This window comes from Leopardus geoffroyi, chromosome A1 (assembly GCF_018350155.1).
Source record: "Leopardus geoffroyi isolate Oge1 chromosome A1, O.geoffroyi_Oge1_pat1.0, whole genome shotgun sequence".
Taxonomy (NCBI): domain Eukaryota; kingdom Metazoa; phylum Chordata; class Mammalia; order Carnivora; family Felidae; genus Leopardus; species Leopardus geoffroyi.
Genome location: NC_059326.1, coordinates 139,101,118 through 139,117,885, shown reverse-complemented (window position 1 = coordinate 139,117,885; position 16,768 = coordinate 139,101,118). Strand labels below are relative to the sequence as shown.

The 16,768-nt window shown below is 38.4% G+C and overlaps 2 protein-coding genes across 2 annotated transcripts in view; one reads left to right on the top strand and one right to left on the bottom strand.

The window, feature by feature from the left end:
• GFM2 (GTP dependent ribosome recycling factor mitochondrial 2) overlaps positions 1–13,329 on the top strand; it is a 73,856-nt gene extending 60,527 nt beyond the window's left edge. Inside the window, exon 20 of the mRNA XM_045495494.1 lies at positions 12,891–13,329. Within this exon, the coding sequence (XP_045351450.1) occupies positions 12,891–12,980 (90 nt within the window). The 3' untranslated portion in view covers positions 12,981–13,329. The remainder of the gene's footprint in view (positions 1–12,890) is intronic.
• HEXB (hexosaminidase subunit beta) overlaps positions 1–16,768 on the bottom strand; it is a 32,043-nt gene that overhangs the window by 2,259 nt on the left and 13,016 nt on the right. The window contains exons 4-10 of the mRNA XM_045495578.1: positions 14,601–14,647; positions 14,240–14,350; positions 6,363–6,464; positions 4,247–4,376; positions 2,667–2,847; positions 1,945–2,031; positions 753–825 (exon numbers count right to left, since the gene is read on the bottom strand). Of these exons, the coding sequence (XP_045351534.1) occupies positions 753–825; positions 1,945–2,031; positions 2,667–2,847; positions 4,247–4,376; positions 6,363–6,464; positions 14,240–14,350; positions 14,601–14,647 (731 nt within the window). The remainder of the gene's footprint in view (positions 1–752; positions 826–1,944; positions 2,032–2,666; positions 2,848–4,246; positions 4,377–6,362; positions 6,465–14,239; positions 14,351–14,600; positions 14,648–16,768) is intronic.

Here is a 16,768-nt window from a genome sequence, read left to right as displayed (position 1 = left end):
CCAACTCTTGGTTTTGGCTCAGGTCATTATTTCATGGCTTCATGAGTTCAAGCCCCAAGTCGGGCTCTGTGCTGTGTGTAGCCAGCTTGCGATTCTCTCTCTGCCCTTTCCCTGTTCTTTCTCTCAAAAAAAAAAAAAAAAAAAGTATCAACCTTAAGGCTGGATATTTAACTTCTGCCTATATATGACACTATATAGGTATAATCAACTAAGGCTTCACTCCCATTTGTCCCACACTACCATTATTCTTACTTTGGAACTGTGAGGATGTCACGAACTCTTCTGGAAAGATAATAGTAGTAGCTGGATTTGAAATTCTCAGTTACCCAAAGGAAAATAAAAAGTGTGTATGTTGACAATTATTGCTACCTTCGTAAAGATTCATCTGTTCTTGTTTGTTCTCATGGGACTCAATCCCACAGGATTATGATCTGGGCTGAAATCAACAGTTGGATGATCAACCTCCTGAGCCACCTAGGTGCCCATGTTCTGCCCTTATAAAACAAAACAAAACTTCATATGCTTCAACTTGTGACAAATAATGAGAATAGTGGGGGGAGGAAGATGGGAGACATGAAAGGGAGGCACTAGCCTTGGTCTACAGCTATTGCCTAACAAAAGTTTAAACTAAAAGGTAAGCTAATTTCCCCATAATGTTGGGGACAACTTCATTAGGGTTCCTTCCTTCCAAGATGTTAAAATAGTAAGTCTCTCGTATTATCAAAATCAAATGCAGTCTTCATACTTCTCACCTTCACGTGATCATCAAAAACCTCTTGCCAGACTATGGATCCCTTCTTTACAGTTGAAACAATACCCAAAAGCCTACCATTGGGGGAAAAAAAAGAAATTTCAGATCACAAGCTTAACAGTATATTTAAAGCATGCAGGGTTTCTATGAAGGACTACCATGTTGAGAGGTGCCTTGCACTATAGCACAGCTTTAAAGCAGAACCTGCTCAAGTTGGTTCGTGACCCAATGTGGTTCCTGCTTTCCAGCACATGGCTGGGGACATCACACAGCAGAGGGGTTTAAAAGTCGTCTGCTGAATGAATGTGCTACGTACATCTCCAGGTGGGGAAGACATGGCAATTCAAGGTAATATACAAACCACCATCTCTGGTTATTTCTTGAGTATCTTAGAATAAACTATAAAATCCTGGCAGTTAGTCCACAAATGTTTCCTAGTCTCTAGACAATTCCAGGTATTGTGCAGGATTAGAAAACTAGAATGTACTACACAAAAAGCAAAATAGGAAAAGGCTTGAATCTGGGCTTGTCTAATATAAGAGTTAGCAAACTACAGCCTACGGCCTGTTTTTGTATGGCTCATGAGCTAAGGATGGTTTTTACACTTGTAAATATTGTTTCAAAACAAGAATACTATGCAACTGTGGGGCCCATGAAGCCTAAAATATTTACTACCTGCCCCTTTAAATTTTCTCCAGTGTAAGTATAAACAGCCACATGTGGCTGTGCTATACTGGACATAAGAGATCTAAAGTAGAAGAATGCTCCTGGAGTTGACCAAAGGGAATGAATTCCACAGGCTGGATGGTGATGAAGACTTCCCAGGCAAAACAGGGCTTTGAACTGAATTCTTTGGACAGAAGACTGCTCAACATTATTTCATCATTTAATGCAAAAGTCTTAGTCATAATGTCAGTGATTTAAAGAAAGCAGTGCATACTGCTTCCTTCTTGATTTTTCACTTTGTCCAACAAGGTATAATATCTATATATATATATAGATATCTATCTATATATATATATCTATATTATTATATAGATCTTTGACAAGGGGTAATATCTATATATCTCTATATATAATATCTATACTTTCACAAGGGGTAGAGAGAAAATGAAAAAAGAGTACTAAATAGCTAAAACTTTTACAAAAATCACAGATGAAATAAAAATAGAGGAGGCTTATAAGTAACTTACTTTTGAAGGTAGAAAGATTCTAGTCTTCTAAAATCTTTGCCAAAACCTTTCTGCTTCATGAAACCCTGGATTTCTGGATTAGACTCCCTTTAACAAAAAACAGTGATTAAAACTACATTAAAAGTTTGATAAACCAAATCTATTTAAAGCAGCATAGATCTCTATTAAAGTTTGTAGACAGAAAATAAGCCTAAAAACTTTACAAATAATTTTTTCCAGAAGCTGGTTACTTGTGAAAATAGCTTTCCCCACCTCTGTCCTCCAACTAAGGCTGTTTGCAAAGAGGATTTTTGTTTAAATGTTTTATTTAATTTTGACAGTGTGTGTGTGTGAGCAGGGGAGGGGCAGAGAGAGAATCCCAAGCAGGCTCCATGCTGTCAGCGCAGAGCTCATGACCTGAGCCAAAACCAAGTCAGATATACTCAAGGGACTGAGCCACGCAGGAGCCCTGCTAAGGATTTTTATTTGAGAAAAATCTCCCCCACCTAATCACTGCCTTTTCACCAAAGCTGTTCTTGTTCACTGTAGTCTGTTTCCAGTCCCCATGGTCTTTCACGTCTTGATTCTCCTTCCTAAAAGCTTTTATTTTCAAGTTATGTTGCTAACTTAAAACCTAGCAAGCAGAGATCTTTCCCAAATCTTCCTTTTTCACGTGGAAACCTCTAATATCTACTTCGAATGCAACGGTTTAAAAAAGTAAGGCTTTTAAAGAATTGTCATACCAACATTGAAATTCCACTTCATCTCCTCCCAAGTGAACGAAGTGATCTGGAAACACCATACTAACTTCTTTGAAAAACTGAGACAGGAAGTTATAAGTTGAATTCAGAATAGGGTTTATAGGTCCAAAGGTCCCAGACTGCTTATGTTCATTGTAACATGGAGTCAGGAGGTCTTTCTGACCTGGAAGAAGAAGTATTTTAATCACAAAGACATCACTTTGCATGTGATTATACTACTCTATTTTGTTGAAGCTGTAAGAGAATTTATACAGAAAAAGATAACCTTATGAGCAATTGTTTCCTGAATCCTGTCCCCTGTACCTCTGTTTCCCTTTCCTCACCCTATTTTATCCATTTCAGATATCTCGTTTATTTGGAACTAACAAATCTTGACCTCACCCAAGCCCTTTTTCCTAAGTTTCAATCCATATTTCAGATTCCCTGCTCCACACAATTAGATATCCCAGCTGCACTTCAAATACCATCTAACAAAAGCCCGATTCTCTGTTCTGTAAGCTCCTTCAGTAGCTGCTCCTGATTACTGTGTTCTGGTAAGCGTTTACCATCTTCCTCCTCTTTAAGTTTTCCTTCTCTCAGGGTTGATCAGTTGCCAAGTTCTAGGGATATCTCTCAAGTTCTGTACATTATTTTCCATTCCCATTAACACCATTCTGGTCTAGGACTTCATCTCCTTCCCCTTCCAGTCGACCACTTCCTCACATAGGTTTTCCTGAAGTGTGGTTCCCATGAGTCCTGATGGAGCCCACATTCCTCACCCAAGGCCCTCCACACTGTACTTCACCAGAATGATTTCTCAATATTCTCCATATCTACCCTACTAGTACTGAACAATTATAAATGCCAGGTACTGTGTTACATGTTATTTAACCCTCAGAAAATTATATGATAGTTACTACATTTTAGAGATGGGGAAACTGAGGATGAGACATTCTACAACTTGATCAAGGTCAGTTTATAAAAGGCAGAAGTAGGATTCAAACCCAGTGTGGCTCAAGACTCAGTTCTTAACCACCCTATAATGCTTCCTACTCTTTGCTGCACTACACTCCAACTAATGCCCTTCCTCATGTTATTCCCTTTACCAGAAACATGAATATATTCTTTGATCTCTCAAAAGCATTTTTAGTGTTATCCAGGAAACTATTTCTTACATTCACTTAGCATGTTCTACCTGTAATTTTTCCTTTAGACTTTTTTTTTTCCATACTTTAGGCAGTGACTTGCTCACAACAGACACATCATAACTGAATTCCACCTGTCAATAGTGCTACCCTTGTGCAAACCACAAGGTATTAAGAACAAAATGAACAGGGACGCCTGGGTGGCTCAGTTAAGTGTCCAACTCTTGATTTCAGCTCATGTCATAATCTTATGGTTTGTGAGTTCAAGCCTCAAGTCAGGCTCTGTGCTGATAGCATGGAGCCTGCTTGGGATTTTCTTCCTCTCTCTCTGCCCGTCCCCCACGTGCACTCTCTCAAAAATATCAACATTAAAAAAAAAAAAATGCAGGAAGGACCTCAGGTATTCACTCTTTGCAACTTAAAAATGACACTCCTTACCTTTTCCCCAAGACTGTGTATGTCCAGGGCTATCAAATTCTGGTATGACTCGAATCCCTCGTAATCTGGCATATTCAATCACCGTATGGACATCGTTTGGTGTATAAACATGAGACAGAGAATAGCTGCCCTGTAAAGCCGTATTTATTAAAATGTATGAAATGGGTTTGTCCAGGATACTGTTAACAGTTCTGTTTGCATAGGGATAGGTGATTTTTCTTGTGTAACAATGTATTAAACAGTCCAGTGTGGTGGTGGAGGACTCTTTTTTTTTTTTTAATCCCCACTTTTATTCATTCATTCATTCACAAGGAAGCTCTACGCCCAGTGTGGGGCTTGAACTCACTACCCCAAGATCAAGAGCTGCATGGTCTACCGACTGAGCCAGCCATTTAAATTATTTACCATATCTTATCAGCTCTCAGCACACTGTGGGTTAATTCCAGATTTACTAATAGAACTATCTCTTCTAGTTCCTCTTGGTTCAGGAACATCTATCCTTATGCTATTTCAACCTCATGTAACCATACAACAAAATACAAATAAAATGTTTGACTCCAAAGTCAAACGTGTGAAGATGGGAAATACATTCCCCTTGTCAGTTTTAGAATAAAAATTCACACACTATTACAAAGCTGAGCTGTTGCCTTTCAAAGTCATTTTAATTACTATCAGCTTTAAAAATTCCCCCAGACATATTCTGATAAGTGACTTGATTTTTTTTTTTAAGATTACCCTCAATCCCTTTATAGGTTACACTTGGGTTGTAACTAAAAGTTGATTAAAGGTGTTAGCGTAAAGCACATTTCTCAAGGCATAAATATGTAAATATTACATATAAATTATAAGCTATATCTAAATTTATACATGAATGTAAATGCTCAACTCCTAAAAAGTAATCCTGTCTCACCCCCCCAAATTTGTATCTAATCAAGATCAGATCTAACTACTCATAGTAAATACAGGACAGGAGAATAATTGACAATATGAGAATGCAATCAGCAAAACCCAGACTTTGGGAACTAGACAAATGATTTAGTTTAACAAAAATGGCAAATTACAAAAAAAATAGATGGGCGGGGTAGATACCTATAACACCAAGACAGTGGACACACTAACTGACCACAATGTATGGAACTCATTTGCATGCCATTACAAGTAAGATTTTGTTCATTAAAACAAGGTAAAACGCTTGGGGAAATAGAAATAATGATTGATTAGCTGGATTACTGTTAACTTTTCAGCTGCAATAGTATATTATGGGTTTGTTGTTACTGTTTTTAAAGAAAGACCTTTTTACAAATGTGATGTGGTGTCTGAGATTTTCTTTAAAATATGGTAGGAAGGGAGGGTGAGTGTAAGTGATACAAGATTGGCCAAGTTCTGATTACTGAAGTTGGGTGACAAAGACATGGAAATCTCTGTCTTCTATGTTTACTTCTGTGTATGTGTGAAATTTTCTGTAATAAAAAGTAAAAGCAAACAAAAACGTGAGTGCCGGTAACATTTCAACCTATACTACATCATAACATTGGAGAGAGCTTGGGTATGGTGGATAGAGGACATTTAGAGTCCTGGTTTTGTCCCTTCCTAATTGCGACTACAGATAAGGATGTCAGTCTCTCTGTATTACAGGGAGATTAAACAAGATGACACGGGCTTGCTCCCACCTCCACTGATTTATAATACAATTAATTTGAACACTTCTGAGACAGCGATTATTTGCTAAGAAGCTCTCATCTCTAAAATTCTCCATGTAGTTTTTCAGAAAGAAAAGAATCATTTACAGTATCCGGTAACAACTCCACATTAGGTGATAAAAATACTTAACCTTCTATTAGTTATGAATGCTTCAGGTCTCCTATATTCATTTAAGTTTTTAAAATTTTATTTATATAACTACTAGACATCACTTATTTACAGTAACTTAACCATTATAAAAAGTTTTATGGATCTAAATTGCTAAGCCACGGCCTATTAAAGAAGTTTTTAAACCACAAACATGTAACTTTTATATTTTAATTCCATCCATAAGAAAAAACATTTAAGCTCAAAAGTTCTAATGAAATCATACAAACATTTTTGAAGACAGACTACAATAACATGAATTACTCACTTTGTTGCTTAACTCAGGAAAAGTGACACTCTGATAAGGGAAAGACTGGTCATCAACTATGTGCCAGTGGAGAACATTAAATTTATTAAAAGCCATGGCATCCTGCAAGCAAACATGTTAAAAAATTAACATACCACAGATACAATACACACACAACCCAATTTACTTGTCTACATTCAGTATTGTCTCCAATGTGTCTACTTCGTTTTAGGGGCGCCTGAGTGGCTCAGTCAGTTAAGTGTCCGACTTCAGCTCAGGTCATGATCTCATGGTTTTTGAGTTTGAGCTCTGCACTGGGGTCTCTGCTGTCAGTGTAGAGCCTGCTTCAGATCCTGTCCCCTTCTCTCTGCCCTCCCCTCACTTGCTCTCTCTCAAAAATAAATAAGCCATCAAAAAAAATTCTTTTTCAGGAGCGCCTGGGTGGCTCAATTGGTTAGGCATCCCACTCTTGGTTTCTGCTCAGGTCATGATCTCACAGTTCGTGAGTTCAAGTCTTGTGTGGGGCTCTGCGCTGACAGCACAGAGTCTGCTTGGGATTCTCTCTCCCTACTCTTCCTGCACGCTGTATCTCAAAAATAAGTAAATAAAAATTTAAAAATAAGTTACTTTTTCAGCAAAGCAAGAACGAGAAAGAAGTATAAATTATATGGTATGTCACTTTTATTTTATTTTTTTTAATGTTTACTTATTTTTGAGACAGGGAGAGACAGAGCATGAACGGGGGAGGGTCAGAGAGAGAGGGAGACACGGAATCCAAAACAGGCTCCAGGCTCTGAGCTGTCAGCACAGAGCCTGACGCGGGGCTCGAACTCACAGACTGTGAGATCATGACCTGAGCCGAAGTCGGACGCTTAACTGACTAAGCCACCCAGGCGCCCCTGGTATGTCACTTTTTAAAAAGCCTATTCAGCATCTGTATTTATTCTAAACAGGGAGCTCTAACTTTGTTCTAGGAAAAGGTAGTCATCTTGTGAACTCCAATTCAATTCTTGTGAATTTAGGCATTGGCCTAGAACAGAAAACGTTCATTTTTGGGAACAGAGCAGGGGGGAAAATGGAGTATTTAAGTATCAGGACTTACAATTCCCACAGAAAAAGTCATTTACAGAATTCATCACAATTCTGACATTTGAGTGCTATCCCTTCTTTAGCAATCAAAGAAACTTGGTATACAAATGCAAAATTCTCAGGAATTTTTGGGGAAATTGCTATCAATTTTATTGATGTTCTAGAGGAATAAACAATGTATTATTTATATAAAATATAAACAGACTATTGTAAAAAGATAAAAATAGTAAAAGGGTAGATTTGTTTGCCCTACCAGCTAAAACTTAAAGCCTCTTTTCTCCATCAAGACTGAAAGGATTTGCTGATGCATATGGAAATAGCTTACCTACAGGCAATTAGGCAAAAGAGTAAAAGTCTTCTAGTGCATAATGGCAAGATTTTTACCATCAGAGGAAGGAGTGCCTCAGTAAAGACCAGGGGCTTGTAAACTTTTTTCATGAAGGGCCAGACAGTAATTGCCTTGGTTTTATGAGCCACATGTTTCTGTCACAACTGATCCTGCAGCTGTAGAGCAAGATAAAATGTAAACAAATGGATGTGGCTGTGTTCCAGTAAAACTTCGTTAGCAGAAACAAATACAAACTGGATTTGGGCCTTGGGCTCTAGTTTGCCAACCCCTGATATAGATAAGAAATAGAATCAGATAAAAATGTAGAGGTCAGGTAGAAGATACAGTAGGAAGATCCCAAGTTCGCCTTGTCCCATTGACAGAACAAGATATCTTTTTTTTTTTTTTTTTTTTTTTTTCAACGTTTATTTATTTTTGTGACAGAGAGAGACAGAGCATGAACGGGGGAGGGGCAGAGAGAGAGGGAGACACAGAATCGGAAACAGGCTCCAGGCTCTGAGCCATCAGCCCAGAGCCCGACGCGGGGCTCGAACTCACGGGCCACGAGATCGTGACCTGGCTGAAGTCGGACGCTTAACCGACTGCGCCACCCAGGCGCCCCACAGAACAAGATATCTTAACAGTTATATCTGGACAACTAATACTAAAGACTGGCAGAACAGACCTTCCACAGTTAATCAAAGAGCGAAGGCCACAATGAAACAGAGGAATGGAGATAAGGTTGGGAAGCAAAACCCTGGTGAGACTAACCACAAGCAAGAGGGACATCAGATGCACAGAGACACGAGCCTCCACACCAGACACCCAAGATACTGGGGACTTGCACTGGGAAGATGTGTCTCCATGACATCTGGCTTTGAAAACCAGTGGGACTTTTAAAATCAGTGCACTTACCTCCAAGAGCCAGAGGGCAATAGGAAACAAAGTCTCTGCCCTTAAACAGCAAACATAATAAATAACCACCCACACAGCACAGAAGCAGCCGTTCGTAAAATGCCTGGCTATGGTAAAGGAGATTTATTTACTAATCTCAGAACATGCACCGGAAGGACAGGGATCTTGAGGAGACCTTCTCTAAGAATCAAAGTGGTGGCAGGCACCAATCATTTCTCTTCTCCCCACACCTAGATAGCTAACACCAAACACCTCACCTGCTTTGCTAACACCACGGGCCCCACCTCATTCAAAGTGCCTCCTGCCCCGTGGAGAGGAGGAGAATAACCCCATATACCAACATGCCTGCAGTTCCAGCAGCTGAGCCTTTTAGCTGGCTTCTCAAGAACAAGTCCTGCTGGGAGGTGCTCCCACAACTGCAGCAGAGAGGCTAAGTCCAGACTAGTTTGACTGCTGCCCACCCCCCCACCCCCTCTGAGCCCACAGTGGACTCAGGCCCTTCAACAGTGCAGGGACCAAACCCTGCGTGCTGTACTCAAAGCAGGCAACGTGGGTCATTAGAGTCAAATGGGCTAAAGGCAAACACAGCTCAACCGCAACAAGGCACATGCAACCTACACAGGAGACATCCCTGGAACACCAGATTCTAGTGACCAGGAACACTGCTACAGGGCACCAAAACACCTCTTCTACATAAGGTCACTACTTCCAAGACCAGGAGACACAGCAGACCTCCATAATTCATAAAAACAGAGAGACAAGATGAGAAGACAGAAGAACAGGTCCCAAATGAAAAGGACAAAAATCCTAGCAACAGAGTTCAATGAAACAGAAAAGCAATACACCTGATACAGAATTGGAAGTAATGGTCATACCTGAAACTAATATTCCACTATACATTAACCTCCTGGAATTTAAGTAAACAAACAAAACAAAGTAATGGTCATAAAGATACTCAGACTTGAGAAAAGAGTGGATAAACTCAGAGTGTCAACAAAGAGATAGAAAATAATGAAAGAACAGATAAAGAATTTAGTAACTGAAATTAAAAAAAAAAAAAACTAGAAGAAACAGGTTAGAGGATGCAAAAGAACACATCAGTAATCTACAAGACACAGTAATGGAAAGCAACCAAGATCATCAGCAAAAAGAAAAAAATTCTAATATAAAATGAGAACAGCTTAAGGGGATCCAGATGACATTACGAGTAATAACATTTGAATTAGAGGAATCCCAGGAGAAGAGAGAAGGGAGTAAAAACTTCTCTGAAGAAATAACAGCTGAAAACTTCATCTGGGGGAGTAAACAGACACCCATATCCAGGAAGCACAGAAAGTTCCTACCAAGATTAACCCAAGTAGGTCCAGATCAAGACATGTATAATTGAAGCAGCAAACATAATGATAGCGAATTTTAAAGCTACAGAGAAAACAGTAACATACAAGGCAAACCCTATAAGGCTGTTAGCTGATTTTTCAGCAGAAACTTTGCAGGCCAGAAGGGAGTGACCTGATATATTCCAAGTGCTGGGAGGAAAAAACCTGCAAACAAGAACATTCTACCCAGCAAGGTTGTCATTCAGAAAAATAGTTTCTAAGGCGAACAAAAGTTAAAGGAGCTCACTACCATTAAACTGGCCTTAAAAGAAATGTTAAAGGGACTATTTTAAGTAGAAAGGTAAGGCCGTAAACAAGATAATTATGAAAGGAAAAAGTTTCACAGGTAAAAGCAAACATATAATAAAGGTAGATTAGTCATTTATAAAGCCAGTATGGGGGCGCCTGGGTGGCTCAGTCGGTTGGGCGGCCGACTTCGGCTCAGGTCATGATCTCGCGGTCTGTGAGTTCGAGCCCTGCATCAGGCTCTGTGCTGACCACTCAGAGCCTGGAGACTGTTTCGGATTCTGTGTCTCCCTCTCTCTCTCTGACCCTCCCCCATTCATGCTCTGTCTCTCTCTGTCTCAAAAATAAATAAAATAAATAAATAAAGCCAGTATGGAGGTTAAAATACAAAAGATGTAAAATCCTATCTATAAAAATCAGTGAAAGGATATACACATGCAGAAGATGTAAAATATGACATCATATACATAAAATACAGATGGGGTTTAACTTTAGTGCTTTTAGAATGTTTGAACTTAAGCAACCATCAACAGACACAGAAAGAAAAAAGAGAAAGGAGTCCAAGCCTAACACTAAAGAAAGGCATCAAACCACAAAGAGTGCAAAAGAAAAAAGGAACAGAGAAAAACAAAAATAACCAGAAAAGAATAAACTGGCAATAAATACATATCTATAATTACTTTAAATGTAAACTGACTAAATGCTCCAGTCAAAAGACAAAGGATGACTAAATGGAAAAAAATACAAAAAAAAAAAAACCCAAAAACAAACCTAAAACAATACCCATCTATATCCTGTCTACAAGAGACTCACTTCACACCTAAAAAAACACACAGACTGAAAAGGGCTGGAAAAACATACCATACAACATACCATAAAAATCTAAATGGGAGACCTGAAGCCATAAAACTGTTAGAAGAAGGGCACCTGGGTGGCTCAGTCGGTTAAGCATCCGACTTCAGCTCAGGTCATGATCTCATGGCTCAAGAGTTCGAGCCCCACATAGGGCTCTGTGCTGACAGCTCAGAGCCTGGAGCCTGCTTCAGATTCTGTGCCTCCCTCTCTGCCCCTGCCCCACTCACGGTCTCTCAAAAATAAACAAACATTTAAAAAAATGAAAGAAACTGTTAGAAGAAAACTTAGGCAGTAATCTCTTTGTGACCTGCCTTAGCAACATTTTAATGGATAGTTCTCCTTGGGCAAGGGCAACAAAAACAAAGTAAAACTTTTGCACAGTGAAGGAAACTGTCCACAAAACACAAAGGCAACCTACTGAATGGTAGAAGATATTTGCAAATAATATACCCCAGGAGGGGTTAATATCCAAAATATATAACAACTTACACAAGACCAAAAAACCCCAATATAATCCAATTAAAAACGAGCAAAGGCCCTGAATATTTTTCCAAAGAAGATATACAGACGGCCAACAGATACATTAAAATGTGCTCAACATCACTCATCATCAGTGAAATGCAAGTCAAAACCACAATGAGTTATCTCTCTACATTTGTCACAATGGCTAAAATAAGACAAGAAATAGTACGTGTTGGATATGGAGAATGTGAAAAAAACCCACTAAAGGCTATTTAACCAAAGAGAACAAAAACACTAATTTGAAAATATATATGTGCCCCTATGTTTACTCTAGCCAAGCTGTGGAGGCAACCAAGTGTCCACTGATAGATGAGTGGATAAAGAAAAGGTGGTGTGTCTGTGGGTCTGTGTGTATATGCACATACATACATGCAATGGAGTATCAGACACAAAAAAAGAATGACGTTTTCAGTTTATTTTTTGCGTACGGTGTAAGACAGCGATCCGATTTCATTTTTTGCATGTAGCTGTCCAGCTGTCCCAGCACCATTTGAAGACTGTCTCTTCCCCATTGTACATTCTTGCCTTCTGCCTTCTTTGTTATAGATTAACTGACCTATTTCTGGGCTCTCTTATGTTCCTTGGATTTGTGTGTCTGTTTTTGTGCCATTACCATACTGTTGTGATCATGGCAGCTTTGTTATTATATCTTGAAATCTGGGATTTTTATATTCTCAGCTTTGTTCTTTTTAAAGATTGTTTTGGCTTTTCAGGGTCTTTTGTGGTCCCACACAAATTATAGGATTATTCACTATAGTTCTGTGAAAAATGCTTTGGGTAATTTTGATAGGGATTGAAATCAATCTGTCAATTGCTTTGGGTAGTATGGACATTTTAATTATATTAATTCCTACAATCCATGAGAATGAAGTATCTTTCCATTTGTTTGCATTGTCTTCAGTTTCTTTCATCAACATTTTATGGTTTTCAGAATACAGGTCTTTCACCTCCTTGGTTAAGTTTACTTCTAGGTATTATTTTATTCTTTTTGATGCTACTGTAAGAGGACTGTTGTCTTCCCTTTCTGCTATTTCATTATTAATGTATAGAAATGCAATAGATTTCTAAATGTTAATTTTCTATACTACAACTTTACTGAATTTATTGGTTTTTGGTGGAGCCTTTAGAGTTTTCTATATATAGTAGAACGTCATCTGCAAACTGTGGCAGTTTTACTTCCTTACTGATTTGGATGCCTTTTATTTCTTCTTGTCCAAGTGCTGCAGCTGGAACTTCCTGTACTACGTTGAATGGAAGTGGTTAGAGTGGACACCCTGTCTTGTTCCTGATCTTAGAGGAAAATCCTGACGAGTGTGCAAATTTAAGAATGCTTATTCTACAGTACTGTTTATGATTAATTAACCTGGATGTTCGTCAGCATGAGAATGGTTAAACTCACATCATGGTATAAAAAACGGAATATTCAACGGTTTAAAAAGATGGTACAGACCTTATATATTCTTTCATAAAAAGATGTCCATAACATGTTTTTTAAGGTAGGAGAAGTGCAATTCCAGTCAAGTTTTTTAAAAAGTCATGTCACACCTCAGAGCCTGGAGCCTGCTTCAAATTCTGTGTCTCCCCCTCTCTCTCTCTCTGCCCCTCCTCTGCTCACTCTCTTTTTCTCAAAAATAGATAAACATTAAAAAAAAAAAAACTTTAAAAAAGGGGTGCCTGGGTGGCTCAGTCGGTTGAGCGTCCGACTTCGGCTCAGGTCATGATCTCACAGTCTGTGAGTTCGAGCCCCGCATCGGGCTCTGTGCTGACAGCTCAGAGCCTGGAGCCTGCTTCGGATTCTGTGTCTCCCTCTCTCTCTGCCCCTTCCCCGCCCATGCTTTGTCTCTCTCTGTCTCAAAAATAAATAAAAAACATTAAGAAAAAAAATTTTTTTTTAAAAATTAAAAAAAAAGTCATGTCATGTGTATTAATATTCATTTTTAAGGGCAAGATGAGATAAATGGGGCACAGAAATTTATGTCAACCTTTGGTAATTCAATTATGGGGTTACTGTCTATTTTATGCATATCTATGTTTGAATTTTTTATACTAAGCATTTATTTCTTTCATAAGAGTGACAATAATGTCTTTTGGAGAATAAAATTCAGGACAGTAGTGTGAATGTAAAAATCCCTTTTTAATAATATGGTGTGTTCAGAAGTGATCAAATAAAGGTATAGAAAAACATGGGAGGAAAACCTTCCTACCCTTACAAATTGATGATCGTGCGGATGAACCAATAAAAAGTAGACAGGAGAAAATAGCTACCGTCAACCTCACCCCCAACTCTCACCATCTGAAGTCCGTATTTCTTTGGAACATTTCCCTGGCAGCTTCTAGCCAACTTTCTATGACACTTTAAAGTTCAGTGGAGGACACTGGCTTTCTCAGCTGAGGAAATATACTTTCCAGGGGAGGGAAGGAAGAAAGCTCAGTGCTTCAGTATATGACAAACCATCCCCCTGTTTCAACCTACACAACAGCGTAAATAACCCATATTAAGGAACACCAAAAAAGCACACATCTTTGGAATAGAAAATGGATAAAAAAAAAAAATAATAATCACCTACCAGAGTTTTGAGAATGCTCTTAACTGGCAGAAAGTGTCTGGCTGTATCAATTAAAATTCCTCTATGTGGAAACCTTGGAGAATCAATAATGTCGGATTCATTGACGGTGAACTATAAAACAAAATAAAATTTTGATTTATTTTTAGAATATTCTCTGGACTTGAGCTCAGCGAAGACCATATCTATGCAAGCACTGGATGAAAGATTAGAAGAAAGTGTCAAGTTTACATTTACCAAAAAAGATAAACATTTGGAGAGAAAAAAACACTCAAGAAGCAATAAACAGCTAAAAACTTTACATTTTTCTTATAGTAAAAGGGATAGCCAATAATTTTTAGTAACATATAATAATCATACTTACAGTCCCATAAGAATCTTGATAAATTAACTGGCTAAAGGTCTCTAAACCTAGGGAGAGTAAAATTCATTATTTAATGCATTACTTTTATAACATATTAAGTCAGTATAAGTTGTATTATCCAAACGTAGACCCATAACCAGATAAGGCAAATAAAACTAACTATAATGTTACCTCTATACCTCTAACATATTTTCTAAGATCAAAGCTCAGTTTTAAAAAAATCCCTGTTGCCATCTAATTAAAATGTTTTACTTCATTGTACCCATACCCTGGGTTTTGTTGGAATGATCAACTTAAAAATGAATAGTGACTTCATACAACAAAATACTAGTTACTTAATAAATATATAGTATTATAAAAAATAATTTCTATGCTAAACTATACTCACTTTAAAAGATAATACACTTGGGGTGCCTGGGTGGCTCAGTCAGTTAAACATTCGACTTCCACTCAGGTCATGATCTTGTGGATTTCATGGGTCAAACCCCACATTGTGCTCTCTGCTGTCAGGATAGAGCCCACTTCAGATCCTCTGTCTCCCTCTCTCTGCCCCTCCCCCATGCATGCGCGCCCTCTCTCAGAAATAATAAATGAACCTTAAAAAAAAAAAGTATTAGAAGGTACATAAACAGAAGGGAAAAAGGATCAAAAGTACCATTAAAATATAAATGAGAGCCCAACTTAAAACTCAACAATGTTTTACTCACAGCTACAAAGAATATCTCCTGAACATTTTTCACTCAAGTGGATTGTTTCCTTAGTAAACTCTATTACAGGCCATTTCCTCTAACTGCCCTTGACTTTACTATATATATTTTTTCTTTAAATATTTTGAAGCGATCTCTATATCAAACGTGGTGCTTTAACCCACAACCCTGAGATCAAGAGTTGCACACTCCTGGGGTGCCTGGGTGGCTCAGTCGGTTAAGGGTCTGACTTCAGCTCAGGTCATGATCTCACAGTTTGTGGGTTTGAGCCCGTGTCAGGCTCTGTGCTGACAGCTCAGGGCCTGGAGCCTGCTTTGGATTCTGTGTCTCCCTCTCTCTCTGTCCCTCCCCTGCTCATGCTCTGTCTCTCTCTCTCTAAAATAAATATATTTTAAAAAATTAAAAAAAAAAAGTTGCATACTCCATTGACTGAGCCAGCCAGGTACCCCCAACTGTACCATAATTCATCATTCTAGCTCACAAGTATAAAGCCAGGGAAAATTTTAACCTAAGAATAGTTCAAAGTCAGAAACGAATCAGGAGACATAACTGATACTACAGAAATAAAAAGGCTAAGAGACTACTATGAACAATTACAAGCTAACAAATTAGACAACCTAAGTATTTTACTATCCATTTCTTCTAAGAAATGGACACATTCCTGGAAACATACATACTAAAAAACCTGAATCTTGGAATAGAAAAACTGAAAAGACCACTTACTAGTAAGGAGATTGAATCATTAATCCAAAACCTCTTGACAAACCAAAGTTCAGGACCAGGCTTCAGAAGTGAATTCTACCATTTAAAGAAGAATTAACACCAATTCTTCTCAAACTTTTCCAAAAAACAAACAAACGAACAAAAAACAGAAGAGGAGACAACACTTCAAAACTCATTTTCCAGGGCCAGCATTACCCTGACACCAAAACCAGGTAAGGAAAAAAAAATTACTGGCCAATATCCCTGATGAACATTAATACAAAAATCCTCAACAAAACAGTAGCAAACTGAATTCAGTAATACATAAAAAGAGCCATACACCATGATCAAATGGAATTAATCCCACAAGTGCAGGGATGGTTCAACACCTGCAAATCAATGTGATACACCATATTAACAAAATGAAGGACAAAGTCATAAGATCTTTTTTTAAAAATTTTTTAGTCTATTTTATTTTCTGAGAGAGCGAGCGAGCAGAGGAGGGGCAGAGAGACAGGGAGAGCGAGAATTCTAAGCAGGTTCCACACTATCAATGCAGAGCCTGATGCGGGGCTGGAACCCACCATGATACCATGACCTGAATCGAAATCAAGAGTCGGACACTCAAATGACTGAGCCACCCAGGTGCCCCTAAAATCATAAGATCTTAACAGATGCAGAAAAAGCATTTGACGAAATTCAGTATCCACTTACGACAAACACTCCAGAGGGAACGTACCTCAACATAATAAAGGCCAT